Below are 19,837 nucleotides of genomic sequence, written 5' to 3'. Positions count from 1 at the left end.
TCTCTACTTGATGTGTGATTATATGGCAGTGCATCAGTCAGGTTTATTAGGAGGTTGAATTGGATTGCATTAGCTGGCATTGAAGCCATCCAAACCAGCTGAGAATACAATCAGTTAAAACATCCACACACATTAATGGTGTAGACACAGGGCAGTTTGTGTAGATGGCTGGTTACCTGTTTCCTCCAGTAAGTAGGTTTTATTGCCCAAGAATGGACAAATGATGCATGAGAAGAAAAGAAAGAGCATTGCAAAAATCCTGTTGGCAAGGTTGCAATAAAGAGCAAATGGCAAGGAATAAATGTTTCTGTTGTTAAAGCTCTGTACTAGAAGAACAAACCCTCCACCATTACCAGCACTCAGAGTGTTCCTAATATTGTAAGATTATAATGTGACTTTTAGAGAAAAACATCAAGTGTTTTACCAGTGCTTGAATAATATGACATCTGAGGTTTCCAAGCAATGAAGATGCTCCATGAGATGGTCATTTTAAGTGGGAACATACTAATCACTGTCAGTTTCTCATTTCATCCACTACTGAACTGGATCTAAAACTGTGGCTCCCTCGTGACACCAGGCGCGCAGCCAGCACGCTATGTGACACCCAGGAAGCATATTTGCTAGGTTGCATTAGACGTATGCAGCACTGACCTGGAGATGAAAGTGCAACTGAGGGGCATAACAAAATGCAAACTGGGAATGGAAAGGAATTGTTAACGTCCCCCTGTGTGTTCTGCTCCCTGCTCCGCTCCCCCTCTGGCTTTACAGCTAAATTTTCTCATTTACTGTGATGCAGTTCAGGAATGAGACATGCAAACGTATCATCAGATAGTGTTCTTAATTTCCCTTACAGTCTGTGGGGGAATCCTCATGCCAGTTTATGTTCTGTAACTCTGGACTTCTTGGAACCATATAGGAAACACAGAAATAGAAAAATGATCGGGTTGGATGGCAAGACATCTAAAGGTACAGCTAATCTGGCAGGTTAAACTCAGTCTTGCATCACAGAACAGTGCAGAACATGCAGAACAAGTACTTGGTGGTTCTCATGAGCACAGAGTATACTTGCCAAGGTCTCAAGGAGCTTTTAGCCATGTATCATATGCCTGAAATATACTTTGGAAATGAAATTAATTGAGAATTAAATAGCTGCACTTGTCTTAGATGCACAGGTTATCTCTGTATTGAGGTGTGGGACCCAGAGGGTCAGTGGCACCAGGCTATGACAAAAGGGAAGGCCAAGACTGGGCAATGGCAGTGACCAGAATGTTCAGAATTGTTCCCTCCTTGTCGCTCTAAGTTCTGAAGCGCTGAATGCTACAATCAGCAACATCATCAGGTATTTGTCTCCTGTCCCCACAGCACTCTTGTGACCAAATAAACCACTGATCCTGTGCTTGGGGTGTCAGTTGTAGCCGTCTCTGAGGCAGGTGCAGGTCTGCAGTGTTCTTTTGGTCTGTAGGATGCCAAGGAATATGAAAAAGTCATTCCTGGAACCTGCAGGAGGTGAAGGAGCCTCCCAGATCCCAGCTTTGGAGTGCTGCCCCGTCTGAGTAATGAGTCTCTTAAGGTGTCATTCAGCAGTGGCTGACTGCACCAACAGATTCCAACGCAGATGAGTTTAGCTGGCACATGATGGGAATAGTCTGCCTTTGAGTCCTGGCTGTAATGCCAGTGATAATTTAATGTACCACATTAACTGTACGGTGACAGCGACTCCTCAGAGCGCTGGCAAATTGGCAATTGCTTGATGCAGGAGCAGGACAATGATAACACAGTTAATCTTCTGCAGGGGAATGATAGTGAAAGAAATGGCTTTTAGATTAGCTGTCATTAAAGTGAAACATCTGCCTCTGCAAGGCAGTGGAATGTCCTCACTTATGCACACGGAAGCTCATTAAAGTTACTGGGTTTGCATGGCTGTGAGCCACAGCCAAATTTCCACCAGGAGCTAAATTTGGGAAGCACAATGAATTCGACTGGAAGGTGGAAGATGACTTCCCAGGCAATATGTCAGCCTCAGAAATGCATTTGAGCATTTGGTGAAGTTGGCTGATGTGTTTGTTTAGATTCTCTTAGTACCTGGGAGCACGTAACTGAGACAGGAAAAATAAATGGGAGTGATAGGGCTGTAAAGGAAATAAAACTTTCTGAGATGACAGAAGTTCAAAGTTTAGCTCTGTCTGAACTTTGAGCAAAAGCTTCCAGTTGACTGTTTAATTCCAACCAATTTGCCATCATTTCTAAGCTGTTCTTTGCCTGCTGGACTGCAGAGCATAAGGTCAGAAAACTTCCCTTGTGTGACTGTATTTGTGATGTAGATATTCTCACATCTGATGTTTCCCTTTATATTCTTGTAAGGAAGGTTGAACACTTCACAGAGGCAGGGCTGGCTGGTGGCTGTTTGTGTGGAAACATTCTCAATCGTGATTTCAAAGTTTTCTTTCATTATTCATCACCTGGGTCACTGTGCATCAAGGTGGTTGCTCTGCAGTGACCGCAGCCTGATGTGTGGTACTAAGGTTGCAGAATACTTTAAAGAACAAAATTCATAGGGAGCAAGGAAGTAGTCGGTAGTGTCTGGATACAGCTCAGAGCTGAATAAACTAAAGACATTTAATCTTTCCTTGGGATGAATGTAGCTTCAATCCGGATTACAAATAAAGGGGTATCCAGTTCCACTATTTACATAGGTTATCAGGCCATACTCTCTTCTTGATTACACTGGTGTTGATTCACATAAACACACTTGAATTCTTCACGGTTATCTAACATTTACAGCAGCATGCCACGAGAATATGTCCTAAAGCACATTGCACAAGAAACTTGCAAGGAGCATTACAAGAGAGTTCCTTTTTGAAGTAACCTCAACCGCTGGCTGTGTGCACAGAATGAGTGATGTGTCTCAAAGCAGTTGGGAACAGCTCCATAGTCTTGATGAATTGCAGCTTAATGTTAAAGAAACCTACAGAAATAACCACTGCAGTTTTCCTACCCAGATTCTTCAATCTGGAAGAAGTGGAAACAATACCCTGTTAGAAAATGGCATGTATATAGTGAAGTAGGTGATCCAGCTGAGGGGTCCCAGACCTTGATATGGGTATGGCAACAGATAAGGATGAGATTTATCAGCCTGGAGGGGAGGGAGATGTTTGTTGATGAATACTGATAGATCTCTGGTGCGTAACTATTGCTGGCAGGGGAGAGTAGGCTGAAAGGAAAGCAGCCAAAGCTCCCTAGTGAGAGCAATGGCCTCTCTGCTGATTGCTGTGATAGCTCGTTCCACAGAGCAGCACTGTGCTAGAGCCAGGCTCAAGTGCAGTGATCCTGTTAAGGCATCTTAGATGGTCTTCATGGCACTGCATGGAAGATCACAATTAGCCTGAGTTATAACCAAAGCCAGTGCTGGCCACTTCTATTAGAAATGGTGGGTACTCAGGATTCCTGCAAAGTGCAGCATGTTGGTTTTTTGGGAGATACCATCTTCTGGCAAAGCACGGTATAATAGGAGTAGATGGGTCACATTTAATCCTGTCTGCTCCCCAGGACTCTGGGAAATGCGTGTCAGAACAGGTTGTGGTGAGTGTGAAATTGTGCTAGGCATGCATAATGCTGCTCATCAGACCCCTCTCTCTGTGACTAATCACAAAAATCTATTGGATATTCCAAGAAATTAGTTGGAGGAGCAAGCACATAAGGGAAAAATAAAGAAAAATCAGAAGCTTGGGCACAGGCAAAGATAAGGACTTTGATCACAGTAGTTTCGTGGGTATAGAAAGAGGACAGAGAAGAAAAGAAAGAGGTTGGTGCTGCTGCTCTCAGCAGAAGTACTAACCCAGCAGGTTCTTTCTTCATACACTTGTACTGATATTATTCCTATTTATCAGCATGGACAAGTGGAAGGAGAACCAGATTCATGGTTTCTCTGACTACATATCTCAGACTAGATATTAGGAAAGTTTCTTTACTGAGAGGGTGGTAAAACACTGGAACAATCTTCCTAAAGGTGGTCGATACCCTGAGTCTGTCAGTGCTTAAGAGGCAACTGGTCAATGCCCTTTGTAACATGATTTAACTTTTGACCAGCCCTGAAGGGGTCAGGCAGTTGGACTTCCAACTGTAACTACTCCATTTTAAAAGCTACAGAAGGTTGAAACCCCAAACCATAATTCAAAGCCCTAAAGAACTGCTTCTGAACAGTTCCAGCATGAGACAGAGACATTTCTATCTGTTGATTTCTATTTGAAGAAAAATGAGCAAAGTTATTTCTTTCAGCTTGTAAATGTAGCCAACAGTTGTTTAAGGATAACATTTCATGCTTGGAAAGAAACTATCTAGTAGCATCTTGATGCCAGTTAGGAGCAAAAAGGAAGAAGTTAGGAGCATCAGTGTCACTAGGATTAAATCAGAGTACGTTTCCTTGAATTTGAGAGGAAAAGAAGCCCAGCCTTACCTGTGCTCTTAGGGAAGAAAAAAACAAAGGAGCATGCAGAGAAGGAAAGAAGATGCAAGGGTAGAGATGGTATCATTGCCTGTTGGGTTGACTGCATGGCTGCTGGATGAAGTTTCCCTCTGGAATGTTGCCTTTCAGAAAACAATGCAACAAAAAAGAAAATGTTCCCTTTCCTTTTCATCCCAATCAAAGCAGGAGAGCAGTTCTCTGCATTGCTTTAATCTTTGTTTTCAATAGTAGTTTCTATTTTTCTCCATGGTTCTATTATCACACTCCATAAACATCGGGAGAATTCAGTTGGAGCAGTCAAAACAAATATATGAGTCTGTTGCTCTGGGCCCCACCTCGTTGTTTCCTTTTTGCACAGCACAGGCACACTGCTTCCAACTGAAGCTGTGGGCTCCCTTTGCACAGATGAAACCCCATGGGTGTATCAGCACCATCTCTCTGCCCCCTGAGTCCCACTGTCCTTATAGGTGGTGAAGCTATGGCAGGCAGAACCCTCCAGAGCACATGAGATGCTGATGCCCATGCTGTGCAGCATGGATAGTGAAGGATGAATGCTGAATCACTGCAGAAATCACATTACCATCTTGGCTGCTGCCTCCAACCCCACCTCCTCCTTGTACATTGATCACTTCTCGATTAGCCCATGCTGCAGTGCTGTCCTTTCTGCATCACTATCCAGGACGGGGCAGATGATATTGGGCAGGCTCTTGTAGACACCCCTGCTGGGAGACCAGGGTAACTGAGACACAGGGATCTGCAAGTCCAAGGTGAAGCCTGGAGTGTAGCTGCTTGTATATCCCATATAACAATGCATTAGTCACTGGATTGGATATTTAATCTCTGAGTCTCATCCTTCATATTATCTGCATTCCCTGGGACAGAAAAACAGTTTACTTGGCATTTGTACTGCTCCATTCCCCTGTATTGGTGCTGATCACTGCAAATCCACTGGATGATGACAAGGGCAGTTCCATTCAGGAGTAGGTCAGCTGAGTGGTGTAACACATACGGTCCTTCACAATTACATTACAAAAGTTAGTTTTGACAGATCTTTTTGACTGGCCCATAAAAATGGGGATTCTTAATAGAACAGTATGTGTAAAATGAATCAAATAGCAAGGAAATGCATGGTGATTATTCATAAGCTGCAAGCTGTTTATTTTCCTTCACTATGGTTGGAACCCATGTGTTAGAATTAGATCACTTTATCTAGACAAAACACTTTCTTCCCAGGGGGGACTTTACATACACCCACAGCAGTTTTAAAGACTACTGAATACTGCAATTTGTCTTTTTCTTAGTGCTCTCCTGGTCAGTTCCATTTCACTGCCTGAAACTCTCTCTTCTGATCTTGCTGTACCATGTTCAGTGGCATGTCCATTGCATGTTTAGCATCTTTCCCTTCTTCTTGCAGCCTCATAAACTGGAAAGCAATCAGACACATGCCCAAACACACACATTAATGTATTCTACAACTTGATGCCTCTCGCTTAAGTCTTGTTTTCAGCTTCTTCAGTTCGGCATTTTTATCAATTTTAAGCCCATAGGCTGTGATTTCCCAGGCCACCTCGTAATGCTGCGTTTCAAAGTGATTTTGGGCAACCCTATGAAATGTTTTGGTTAACGTTTCACTGCCAGGGCCATTCATGATGCTGCATAATGCCACAGGTTCATCCAACTTCAGTGCCTCGATATACTGTTTAACTGCTGCTTCTTCCTCAGCCACTGACAAGAGGAGGTGTCCTTTGGAGCAGTGGTCCTCAGCGCGTGTTTGCAGACTGCTCCGGCCGTGCTGCTGGATCACTTTCTCCAGGTCTTGTAAAGCTCTGTCATATCTTTTCAGGTGCATAAGGCAAGCAGCCCTCTCTCGAAGATACCTTGGGCTATCTTTGCTTGCCAAGACAGCAAGGGTATAATAACCAAGAGCCTTCTCATAGCGATGTTCTTTAAGCAGCATGTTTCCTTGCTGGGCTGCTACCTGTGGACAGAAAGTAACTTAGTATTAGTTACTAAAAGTGAAACTCCCTGAAATGTGTAGTCTGGACTGGCCACAGACAGACACTAAGAAATTGTGGATACCTTTTCAAATGTTGAAGTTCCATCTCGTTGGAGAACATATAATCGGCGTATTTCTTTGCATGCAGATAACTCTTGGCTTTACGGGCACTTTCTTTTATCTCAAGAGTTTCTGAACCACTCTTTGTGCATGTTTTGCTAAAAGGTTCTCAGAGTGCTTTATTCTGAAGTTATCATTCCTTAGGATTGAATGTGAACTGAAAACTGAATGCACCAAACTCTAAAAGTCGGCAGTGTTCTCTTCATGAAACCACCTTTCTGCCACGCTCTGCTCTAAAGGTGACTAGATGGAAATTGCATCTTCTGCTCCATTGATAGTGAGCCCCATGTACTGCCCACAGACATTTGCATGTGCTGATAATGAAGGCTGGTCTCTACTGAAGTTTCCCCAAGCTATAGGAAAAAATAGTCAGTTGATGGCTTTGCTAATCGTGAATCTCAAGTGCAAGTGAACTGTCTGCCCTTATCTGAAGGGGAAAACAACAAGAAAATAGAGAAGGGAGAAAAAGCCACAACAATTCAGGTTCATGAAGGTCAAAGAAAACTCCCTTAGAACTATTTGCCTCAAATGGATTTTTCATTATTTCTCTTTATTGGTAATAAATAAAGCTTTTAACATGCTGCAGCAGAGGGAATATTTAAGCTATAAACAAGGCTGCCACCAGCAGCTTAGGTCTTGCAGAAGGCTGAGCCAAACAAGCCAAGACTTCTTGCAGAAGGCTGAGCCAAACAAGCCAAGACTTCAAGTTCAGTCTCATTCCTGATTTAAAGGGACTGAGCTGGGACCCAGTTCTGGTGTGTAACACAGATTAATTAGCATCTTCCTTGCTCATCATCTTCTGAACAAAGATAAATATGAACAGAAGACTTGTGGAAAGGAAAATAGGAAGGGCATAGAAAGCCAGAAGGTTATTACACAACTGAGTTTAGCTGCTCTCTGCATGCGGCTTTTGAGAAGCACTTTGCCACCAGCCTCATTGCAGGCGACTTTGGAAGGCCAAGAGCGGGCTGTGTAGTCCATTCAGGGGTGAGCTGTAGTCCACCCTCACACTGATGATGACTTCCAGACTGAAATAATTCTGGTGCCATCTGGAAAGGGCCATCAGTGACTGGGCATTGGGCTGCTTCCTGGATTAGGTCTCTGTGTTCCTTTCTACCATCTAGTTACCTCACTGTGTAATCAAGAACTGAAAATACCCCTATTTGGTGCATTTGTGGTTCCAGTCCCTAGTGACTAATCTTGTGTTGAAATTGGCCATGGTTCACCTCCTTAGAAAGAGAATGAGGAGTGAGGAGTTTAATGGACATGGAATTATGGCCAAGATTTAGTCTCTGGGCAGTAAATTCCAGAAGACGGACTGATAAGCATTGAGCTTTGGAAGTGCCTGGATGTTTTCAGAACAGTTTGGAGCAAGTCTTTCCTTCTTTATCTGCAGACCTTGTTTGGGGTCCACATCCCATGAAGGCACATGGAATGGCAACTTCTACATTGGGCTGAGGGCCTAATTCTGTCACACACCATATATAGCTTTTGTAGGAAGCAGCTCTGAGTACCCTATGGCATGTCAACAGCCAAGAGAGAGCACAGCTCTGAGGATCTGTGCAAGGAGCTAGCCATCAGTCATGCATTTAACCTCTGACATAGGAAACCGAAGGGTTGAAGCTGCACTAGCAGCAAGCAAACTCCCTTCCTCTGACCTTTTGCAGCTTAATAAATCTTTCAGACTCCTATTCCCATGGGGCTCTCCCAGTTGTTTACAAATTTCTTAGCATGGGACCCCTTCAACTATAAATAATGCAAATGTTTCATTGCTTTGTTTTTCATGAAAAAAACGTGAGTACATGAAGGAGCTCTCCTTCCTCCACCCTTTCCTATTCGGCTCTTGGAGAACTATTTTTAGCTTTTCAGAGCAGACTCCAGGATAATGATGACACATTTCTATAATGCCTGTAATCTCCAAACACTCTAGAACAATGTGGCAGTAATGCTTTTGTACAGGGAGTGCTGAGATGAAGGGCTGAGCGTAAACCACTAAACTCTTCTTTGCTTCAGTCTCCCTATTTGCGACCTGGAGGGAACAGAGAGAACCACCTCCCCTGGAGTGTTGTCAGGAGCCCTGGCAGTCAGGCCATCCTTGGGCACTAATTCTGTCTGTAAGCTTTTTCTTCCTTTAGATCCTGAGATCTTCCTTTCGCACACAAACTGGAACAACCTCACAGGCAGAAGGAAGTGCTACTGGGAAATCCTCTGAGACCCTGGGCAGGTGAATTAACCAATTCCTTCCCCACCCCAGCAAGGTCCATGGTGGTCACAAAGTATCCCCTGGTCACAAAGTACACATATAAAGAGATTTGTGATTGTGGGCTGATCAGCTATAAAAGTAATCACAGCCATTAACTCTTTAAAGATTAGAGAACATGAACAGGCTCCTGCTGCTCAATCCAAGTGTTTACTCAGCTGAGCAAAAGCACAAGATTAAAGATTAAAAAATTAAAATGACTCTAATTTACTTCCAGCACTGGTATTGAGTTCCAGCCACCCTTATCCTCCCAAGCAGGAGAGAGATCTGTCATGATAAATGAGCCACCAGCAAAAGGGTTTATTCCAACCCTATTCCACAGCTGCTGAAAAGACAGAAATAAAGTGCCTCTGCCCTTCTAAAGGTTTCAGTACTCTGTGGCACCATCCGTGCAGTTTAACCATACAAAAATTAGTTTGTTTGGGGCTTTTTCTTCTCTTTTTTTTTTTCCTGACAGCATAAGAACATCCCTCCTGTGTTTGCTCAGAAAGCAGCACAGATGGACTGAGCTGTGACTTCCACACAGAACGAGTCATGCGGCAGCAAGGGAAATTCAGCTGTAAAATGTATCTTCACTTATAGACACCTCCTTAGGGCCTCTTTGAACACATTCTTGATTGTATCTTTATCAACTTTATGTAGTGAAAGATTGCAAATTGGCTCCGAAATCTTAAAACTCTTCCCCATAAGACTGAACTTTTTACATTATTCAGAAGAGAGGGGCTCTTTTCTATGTGATGGGGTTTATCTAGGGACCAGCAAATTAATACTTGTTTACTTATATCCTCCTGCTGTTTTGCTAAAATACTCACAAAGTACTCCTCTCAAGATACATTAAGTATAGCAGCATGTTGTTTGTTTTATAACCTGGGAGAAAGCATAACAATATAGCTTCTCACCAGGGTGCACACAATCTACAAATTGAGTAAAAGGAAGCAAACTGCTTCTCAGAACACGGAGCTTCTGAGTAATCAGAATTGCAGATGCTTGAGTGAATGTTAAAACTCCTCACCATCAATCTGACCTTGTCCTGTTGTATTACTGGAGGTGTTTTCTCAGAGCTGGATGTACTTTCGGGGAGAAACTTAAAAAAAATACTGAAAAATACATACTTTGTGGGCTAGAACAATGTGCCATTTTTGTGTGACACAGTTTCAGCTGAGAAAACCGATACCAGCCTCAAAGGGTCATCATTTTATACAAATATGAGTATATTTACATTTCTAAATGTTACACAAAAGAACAAAAAGAATTGAAGCATTTAATGTGACTGAATCAGAACCTTGAGCTTAATTTCAGCAAGAAAATAAACAAAGATAAATTCCCCTTCCCCAGAAGGCAGCTATGAGCACTGTGTAACTCATCCAGAGAACAGTCGAGCAATGATCGTGTTAAATGTCTAGCTGCTGCCCCTCACATCCCCTGCATTTCAGTGTTGGGATTAACCAGGTCTCATACCAGGGAGACCAAGGAGAAATTCCCCCAAGTGGCAAGAAGTGGTAATGATGAATTATTAGAGACTGAAGCAAGGTCACTGCAATGAAAGAAGTTTGGATTCAACTCCCTGAGCTGGCTGGAGTGAAGGCTGGAGGAAGAAGCCAATTTGTTCCTCGTTCCTCTGATAAATGGTCTTCCCACACACTTCTGTTCAAGACAAGGCAGGGAAAATCCCTGCAGCCTTGCAGGATTGCTTCCCATTTCTTTCCTCACTGAAGCCACTGATGTGGCATCAAAAACGGATTGTACCTGAGCAAGATGCTGCCGTTGCTTAGTGTCTACGAAGTTCAGGAGAAACCCCAGCTCCCTTTCATCTCTCTTAGCTAGGACACTGAGTGAGCGAGCTGCTGCTGTCACGTTCCTCCTCTTCAGCTGCAGCACAGCTAGCCTTGCACTAGCAAAGTCATCAGCAAGAGAGCAGCCAAATGCTTCCTGAAGGTGATTGAGGGCCTCTTCATACCTTCCTGTGGGTTAACACCAGCACAAGCTATATAAGCCATTCCATGTGGAGAAAGAGACATCAAGAAAACTTACTAAAGCAGGATTTAAGTAGCCTGTCCACATCCAAGGGTATTAATTACTTCATACCCTTTCCCAAAACATTTGCAAACTTCTCTTGAAAAGTACTATACAGCAGTACTCTCGCTATTTAACATTGGCTTTCTTTCAATATACTGCTCATGCCCTTGCTTTGAGCAGCAATGTAAAAGAATTGGAACTTACCATCTGCAATCAAAACATCTGTGTAGAAGATGTGATATGGTGCATCCTTGCCAATTTTAATGAGTGCTTTTGCAAGCATGAGAAGATCCCTGAGGGTTTCTTCTTTTGAAAGGTCTTTAGTAGCGACAAGCTCAGTTAACACAGCCCTGCCATGCTGAAGGAGCCACTGAGTGATCAAACTTTGGGCTTCATGCTTTAAAGCCAGGATTGCTGGGATCACAGCTCCTGCCTCTACCTTCAGTGCTGAGAGCAAATCTTGCACTGCTTCCTGTGTGAAAACAAGACCAAAAAATGAAATAGCGGCAATAACTATGACTTGATAATTTGTTCTTTTAGGTGTTTCCAGTTTTTTGTTGTCCCACAAGTCATCTGCACACCTCTGGAAGCTCCTTGCTCTTCTCTGTCCTTGTGGTGCATCATTTTCATTTGCAAACCTGCTATAAGAGCACAAGGACAGGTTTGAATGACTATTTGCAAAGTGTTTTGAACTCAGATTATCACTGAAACAAAATCTTACAGCAACAAGAAGGAGATGCTGTGAATAAGTGCAGGATTTGGGTCAGCCAGGATAAACCAGCACAAACACACACACTCAGTGGTGTGATATGAAGGTAAAGTGTAAGGCTGTTGACCATATTAGAAGCAGATAAACCATGCAGACATCCGACATGATTTCCAGGCAGTGATATACTGCAATCTCCAAAGTCCGCTGTAAAATTAATTGTACACATAAGGTTTTCATAGATGATGGAGAGGGACTCAGCGAATCTTGAAACTGTTCTTTCTTTTTCCTCTTGTTGTTGCTACATTTCATCTAATGCAACATCATGTCCTGAAAATGTGATATCAAATACAAGGGAGAGTTTGCTGCATTGCAAATCAATGCAAGGTAGTGCCAGTAAGAGCTATGATTAAGGTTTAGTCTTCCTCTCTCTAAACTTGGAAAAGCAAATCAATAATGTCAGGTGGACTACTGATCCACCAGCCAAAGCAAGAGCCTTTCACTCCCCAAAGTCTGTGATAAGCTCTTCTGATTTCAGTGAGTCCATGACAAAACCTGTGGTACCTTACACTAATACTGCTTAATACCATGAGAAATATCACCATCAAATCAATACATGATAGTACCTTCTGCTGCTTCAGAGCAAGGTATATGAATCCTCGTCCACTCAGAGCTTGCACATTCCTAGGGTCCTCCTTTAGGATGGCATTGAAATCAAAAATAGCAGTTTTCTTCTGACCAAGGTGCCCATAACATCGAGCCCTGATGAGAAGGCAATCTTCAGCATAACCCCCTGGAGGAGAGAAATGCAGCCATGCTTACTTGAAGGTCTCAAGTCTACTGCTCTAAACCAGGCCGCAGTAAATCCCAGTGTGTGACAACTATAAACCCCACTGAAGGGCCTCAAAGTGGCCAAGTGCAAATGCTGTGGTAGACTTGCATGTTGTGTTATGGTGACTGTAGGAGGGAAAAGTAAATACCACTTTGTTCAGAGCTGTGGTGGAATAAGAGATATGTGCTGGGTGGAGGCAAGTGTGCTCTGGTAAGGAACTACAGTCCACAGATGTGACAGGAAGAAGAATAAGGAGGGTGTTGGAGAGGATATCCAAGGTTATCCGGATGAAGCTGTAGAAAAATGCCACTTTGCCTAAGGAAGTGTATGAGAGTACTTGAGTGGTAGTTTCCTTTGTTTCTGTTGCCAGTGGAATTCCTAATGCATACTATAACTGTAACTGTCCTACTGTGACTCAACTCTAACTTTCCAGACAGGAACTATACTGTGCCAGGCACACCAAAAACACAGGCCCCACTTCAAAGAGTCTTCAGTCTAGTTAAACATGCCAAAAGAACATTGTAATAAAAAATTGAATGAGTGGAAAAGGTAACAGAATGAAAGTCATAAAATCCCATTGCTCTAAAGCTTCCTGGTTTCTAATAAAAACAAATACATATGTCCATCAACACTCTCTCCTCAAACATCCGTGACTGCTTTTCTGATTGCCTCAAGGTCTCAGCAAGAGTGGGTCTCCTCAGGAACAGTCAACGGAAGCAAAAGGAGTGGGATGCAGTTGCTAAACACTCAAACTTTCCCTGTAGGCCAGCTTCTTCTACCTAGTCTCGCCTACCTGACTCAGGTAGCTGACAGTGCAGAGAATTCCTTGTTTGCCAGTTGTCACAAAACTACTGTGAATTTTTGAGGTCTGCAAAGCTTTGTCCTTTGTGATTCTGCCGTAAGGTCTTCCATGCATTTTAGGGGACCTCTAAAAAACAATGTTGTGATGCTGCTCTGGAAAGCAGCAAAAGGAAAATGAGGGAACATTTTCTCATCTCCACATCTATCCCTCCACCATACCTTTCTCCAAAGATATCATTAATGTGCAACTGGAGACAACCTACCAATGACATGACCATCACCTCAGGATCTGAACTGGATTAGGATCCAGTTAGTTAGAAGGAACCCTTGGAGATTTTATTATGATGGAATAGGAACAGCACAAATGAGAAAAGAAAGCTCCAAGAGGAAGACGTAAGGATGGAGGCACAAGGACACTGGTTGCAGAGCATACATCTTTCTGCCATCCACATGCTCCTTCCTTTCAAGGCAATTTGCTAAGGATCTTCCTATGCCCAGGGTTGCAGTCAGTGCCTGTGGCATGCCAATACTGGATGATTAATCATCAGTGCCATTGTAAATATTTTTTCAGAGGGAGGTCAGCAAATGCAGCCTCTTGCACAGCTGCCTGCAGAGAGGAGCCAGCAGACAGGCTCCTAGCAATGCTTTTACAGTAATGAGGCTTTTACTCCCTCCCAAACTTCTGTACCACAGGTTATTATCACTCTGGAGCTCCACCAATTGGCTCCTATAAAGACAATATCTATTTCTTAACAAGCATCTGCTCTAGCAGGTGGGGAGTGGATAAGCTGGAATGCCTGGGCTGTGAAATGGAACCAGCTCAAAGCAATTCACAGCTTCTTTTCCATTTTCATAAACCAATCTCTTTTTCTTCTCAATGCTGCTGTCATAACATTTGCTTGGAGTGAGAGGCACATTTCCATACGAACATGGTTTTACTTGGAACATGCCAGGAGCATTTCCATGTTAGCCTGATCTCTCTCCTTAGGAAAAGCTAGGATAATGATGCATGATGTTGGAACAAGAATGCAGGTTGTTTGCTGCAGTGACTGTATTTACAGCATGTTCATTCTGATGAAACAGGAGGTACCACATGAATTTCATTGGTAGGAAGGTTTTCAGGGGACAAAATTCTCCACTCATTTATCACCAGTTTGGCTTTGATCTCTTTAAGAAACAATTATACTGTGTTTTCAAAGAAGCTTTAATCTCTTTCTAGACCAAGTTTAATTTTCTGGGGAAACATTTCCAAAGTTATAGTAGTGCAACCTAGCAGTTGGACACCAGCATCTTGACATTACCAGGCTTCAGGCTTACCTCAGTCATCTGTGTGCAGTCACTTACTGAAAAATCAAGTTTTATAGAAGGAATAATAATTCTCTAGCAATTTCTTGAGACTCTTCCCTGTATTTTGAGCACATATCTGTTCCTGTGATAAACAGCCTTCCCACGTTAAGTACAGAAGAATCCCCCTGCCACTCTGCTTTTCCTTTACCAACAGAAGAACAGCATTACACTGCTTATCCTAAAAGGGTCTTTTTTAAACCACAGTAAAGAAGGAAAGCATGGCACATAAAACAGCTCTGGGAAGACATGCAGTAAAGTGTAAAGAAGACATACATTGTTTTTCCTATCAGTATCTTGATAACCCTACCTGAAGCAATGATGGCAAAGGAAAGGTAGGCAATGGCCTCTTTGAGGTCAGCATCCTCCTGTTTGTTCTTCAGGATGGACAGTGCTCTGAAATGGCAGTGAGTTTGCATCAGCTTCCTGTCTTCATCTTTGAAAATGTCCATGATTGGCAGGAGGCAGGAGGTATCTCCAATTCTGATCACTTTCTTCAGCAGCTTAACAAAGGAAGAGAAGAAGGCAGAAGAGAAAGACTGTCATGAAAGGAGAAATTAAGCTATGCTAAAGCTGGAAATATTACTGTCCAGTGAGCCAAGTATGCTTTTACCCAACGCATCCCCACCTTTCACTGGGGCTTCAGCCAGCCACAGTCCAGCCAGGGATCATGGATCTCTTTTACTTAACGTCTCAGCTGGCCCCAGTGTAAATGCATGTTGGAGAAAAGATTAATTCTTCTCTTCTCTTACCACCACTGCAGTTGTGGAAATCATTCTGGGGAAATACGGAATGCTGCCTTGCTTACCTAGGGCAGCATCTGCTCCGGCCTGGCGGTTAGCTGCTCTTATAAATACACCTGAACCACAGGATGATTGCCCCAAAGAGAGACAGTTTCTGTGGAACAGAAGCATTCCAGTGACCCCTTTTGACTGTAAAATTGAAACCCGTGAAATAATGGAAAACCAGTGCTGTGCCTTTCTTTTAGTATTGCTATGGGGAACCTGGAGAAAGTGTGAAAAGAATCTTGCCTGACATATGGTATCTTTGTCTCCATTCACTAGAGTGAAAGTCACCAAGCATTTTCTTATTAGATTTCCTAAAGAAAAGAATCAAAAGGTGTTTCCTCCAGTAAAGCAGATGTGCTTAGCAGGTTCTCAATATTCAAATCTGAAGCAGGACAAGAACAAAGTTATCTTGATGCACCAGACACATGCACTGAGCTCATTATTTTTATTAACAGAGACAAGTGTCTGGGTGCTGACAGGCAGGTGGCACAAAAACGTTCTGGAGACAAATTTTCGGTGACAGATGCTCCATCTAGAACTTGTAGCAGAAGCTGCAGACAGGAATCCAACTTCCAGGGGCAATGTATGGACTCTAATAAAGTCATATCATCCATTTACAGCCTTCCCAAAGGCAGCAAATTGTACAGAACTTTTGTTTTTCACAGAAAGAAGTGAAGTGGTGACAATAAAACCTTTATTTGTGCCAGCAGAATTGATATGGGATTTTAAAAAATGCAATAGTTCCCTCTGATGGCAGAACCCGGTAATTCAGCTTTGTAATCCTTGGGCGGAATCTCTTTCACGGTTTGAAGCACAAGTCATTAGGCACTAAAGAAAGAAAACTGCAGACTGATATTTGAGCTTCTGTTTTTTTTCTTTCTCCGCCCCTCCTCTACAATGCTCCATTAGGATAATCAGTCAGAGAGTAGTTCTGCCTTCTTTTCTCTAGGGGAAAATTACCAATCCCATCAATATTGTCACCAGGGGCAGGATGCTCAGTCATGCTTTGCCTAGTTAAAGTCTCTGATGAAAAGTGCCATTAAATAGCATATGATAAATGGGCTGTATTTAGCTAGGAGTCCTGTGTGGCCTGTGCTACAGACAGAAAGTCCTACTTACGTGGCCTGTATTTAGATCTTAAAGGTTCTGCTAGAGGTTGAACCTCACCTGAGCTTCAAGTTTCACTCTGTCGACAGCCCTCACTGTTGCTATTCCTGGAGCTTCTAACAGCAAACTGTTCAGTTTTAAGATGGAAATGCATAAGAATCACTGAGCATGATAGTGTAATTAGTAATTTCATTGCAGTCTGGGTAAAAGCAGTATCAAGTCAGGTCAAATCAGCTATTTTGACCCTGAAGGTGAAGCCCTCCATGGGTGACCACATTTTCTCAGCATTTCCTGTCCTTTTCAAAGAGCTCTGCCCAGTTCACCAACATTCCTGAAAAATGTTTTGAAGCACATTTCGGGGTAGGTACAGCCCCTGGAAAACCCATCACAGGTTGTGTCATGGGGTGGGTTCCAACTCTGCAGCATGTGATGAGGCGGCCTCACAGTGCAGTTTGTACCTGGAGCCTTACAGTTGTCATGTAACACTGAGGAGCAGGAGACAAGCAGAGCATTGTGAGAGCATTTCAGCTCAACTGAAAGCTCTTGGAACACTCTCTGGCAAGACTACATCTCTAAAGTGATCCCTCTTAAGTTCTATCATGCATCTTCTGCATCAGCCAAAAGGGTTGTTAACCCTCTTCACTGCTCACTCACCACTCTGTCATTCTCTCTGCTAGCCAGGAGCTCCCTACCTGGTTGCCATCATACATGAAACCTTTCTTCAATTGCAGAAGTGCGAGTCTAGCCAGGATGGGAGACCGCTGTGGATTTCTGGAGAGTGCTACCAAGAGGAGCTTGTGAGCTTCTTCTGCACGGCCCATCTGGTACAGGGCATCAGCACAAAGGATCCGTGATGCTTCATCAGAAGTGTCCAGCTCCACCAAGAGAGAAGCCAGCTGGTAAACCCCAGGGGCATCTCTGGAGGAAAAAGCAAAAGAAGAAGAAGGGAAAGGTCACTTTCAAGGAAAAAACTCACTATTTTTAAAACTCAGGCTTTAATGGATTTAGCTGGAATAGTTTGGAGTTCCCATCTCAGATCTCCCAGCCTTAAATATGACATTAATAGAGTTAGCACTGAAAAAAGCATTTGGATTGCCAGCACCAAGTATGTGCACAGCAGCATCTCAGCTCTGTGTTGGAAGGACACTTTCTAGGGGCTTGGTGCTTCATGGCCACCAAATCCTTCAGTTCAGAGCTGAGAGTGACCAACAAACTTGTTTTATTATGGGTTTAGCTACAACTTTGGAGGAGAAATCTGTCATATTCCCACTAGAATTTTGCACTTTCCTAGCTTAGGCCAATTGGTGTATCATGGATTAGCTTCCATAGAAAGATTGAGCTGATTTGGCTATGTGGATCCTATCACAATATTTTGCTGGAATAACCACACCCATGTAACTTTATTTCAACCTGTTATGTTAGTTAGGAACTTTAAAAGGGTCTATATCCTCTTCTCAGCTGAAGCAAGTACTCTCTCTACTACTCCAGCTGCTCTCTGTTTGTTAAGAATCTACACAGCCCTGTTCTTTTTTCTGCCCGCAGGCTGAACTACTTCCTGAGTACCTCTTCATCTGGAGCATCTTCTGTCCTTCTTCTTGGAGGACTTTCAGCAGCAGTCCTCTTTGGTTCCACGGCACATAGGACTTGATCGTGAAGATGGTTTCCTCCAGCTTTAACTGGCAAGCTGTGATGTAATCCAGGGCTGTCAAGTAATTGCTGCCACCAGAAATCCGGGTAAGTCCACGCCCGCATAAGGCTTTAATACAGCTGTTAGGATGTGGGGAATCATGTCCAATGACCTTCTGAAAGTCCTGCAGGGCTTGCTGGTGGTCATGAGCGTGGAGGGAGCAGAATCCTCGCAATGCTAAGAGAGTATTGTAGTAAGTTTTCTGCTCTGCTGCCAAGAGGTGGTCACAGATATCCCGGGCAGCCCCGATGTGTCCATGCAGGAAGTGGCAGTCTGCTAGCCGAACACTGAGCTCGCGTTTGGACCCTGGGGAGATCTGAAGGAGGAACTGGACTGTCTGGATGACAGAAGGGAGCAGTTCAGTGCCATGATTGTCTCTGAGTTCAGTCCGAGTACGCACAGCCTCCCTGTAGGCTGCAAACTTCACCTCCAGGACAGTTCTAGCCTGTCTTTCTATCCTCTCAGTGTTGTGTGGTGAAAAAAGCTCTTCAAAGTGTTTCATTGCTTGGGCAGGGGCTGCTGCAAAGGCTTCTGCTAAATCCTGCACCATTTCTTGCACCCGTCCACCCAAGAAGAAATAAGCAGCAGCCCGTTCCAAGAGCAGACCCAAAGCTTTCTCACCTCTGAGATTATCATCAGATGAGAAGCCCTTGAGGCCCTTGCTACACACTGCCACACACTCCTCAAATTTGCTTTTCTTAAAGAGGTAAGCTGCCTGCACCCTGCACACCCAAATATCATCCGGTGCCAGTGCAGACAGGAAGTCACAGCAGTTGCCCAGCCACTGGTCCAAGGAACTGCTGCCTGGGCTTTCGTCCTGGTATGTTGAGAGATAATTACGGAAGGCCTGGATGACCTGTGGCACGTGATCCCTTTGCCTAGTGCACACATAGGCCACTGCCTCAGCCCGATGAACCACAAAGGCTTGGATATAATCCACAACTCCCTTCCTGACTTGTGTCCCTGACAGCACCCATGCCAATGCCCTCAGCAGCAGCAGTTCCATTGAGTACTTCGGGTTAGCCTTGAGCAGGGTATTGCATTTACTTACCACCTCCTCTGAGCATCCTCGCCTGAGCAGGGTCTCTAGTTTGTATATTGAGGATACAACATTGTTGGGACTTAGGGTGGAGAGGAAGATGGCTGCTATTCCTACACTGAGGGAGACAACGGCCAAGTTCTTGCTCTGGATCTTGGGAATCTGATTCTTGCCTTCGCACCACATCTCCAGAGTGGCTATCACTTTCTCCCAGAGGCCTTTGTCTAAAGAGTTCACTTTCTGTACTGCTGTGGGAGCACTGCAGCTGAAGGCAGCCATGTAGAAAGCAGTGGCTGTTGGTAACTCTTGCTGGGCGAGATGGTGGTCCCCTTCTCTGCAGAGCAGTGCAGCAAGCTCCTGAGCCGCCATGTTCTGTGCTTGTATCTTCACCAAGCAGCATCACATGGGCCATGTGGCCAGGGCCTGTGAAACACAAAACCAGCAATGTGAGGGGCTGCGGAGAAGGGTTTTTTTGCTTGAGGGGCAGCTTTCTAACTGACAGCCATAAGCAGTAAAAAGCCAGGCTGTAAAAAGCCAGAGCTTTGTCACTGGCAGGCTTGCTGGGAAGCGCAGCCACGAGAAGGAACATGACAGAGGTTCTCAGTCCACAGCCATGAAACACTGGCTGAAAAGCAGCCCCACAACTGTGCCAGGGTTCCCTACACCGACTGCCCAGGGT

At 43.9% G+C, this 19,837-nt stretch overlaps 1 protein-coding gene across 1 annotated transcript; it reads right to left on the bottom strand.

Moving 5' to 3' along the window:
- Positions 1–5,603: 5,603 nt before the first annotated feature.
- On the bottom strand, positions 5,604–19,565 carry TTC34 (tetratricopeptide repeat domain 34). The gene is made up of 7 exons (XM_030507792.1): positions 17,949–19,565; positions 17,125–17,348; positions 14,848–15,040; positions 12,187–12,353; positions 11,059–11,326; positions 10,585–10,799; positions 5,604–6,440 (listed from the first exon to the last, which is right to left on the bottom strand). Exons 1-7 carry the CDS (start codon positions 19,525–19,527, stop codon positions 5,922–5,924), a joined length of 3,165 nt encoding a protein of 1,054 aa, XP_030363652.1. The 5' UTR covers positions 19,528–19,565; the 3' UTR covers positions 5,604–5,921.
- Between the last annotated feature and the right edge of the window lie 272 nt (positions 19,566–19,837).

Source organism: Strigops habroptila, chromosome 16, assembly GCF_004027225.2.
Source record: "Strigops habroptila isolate Jane chromosome 16, bStrHab1.2.pri, whole genome shotgun sequence".
NCBI classification, from domain to species: domain Eukaryota; kingdom Metazoa; phylum Chordata; class Aves; order Psittaciformes; family Psittacidae; genus Strigops; species Strigops habroptila.
This window is presented reverse-complemented; position numbering and strand designations above follow the sequence as displayed.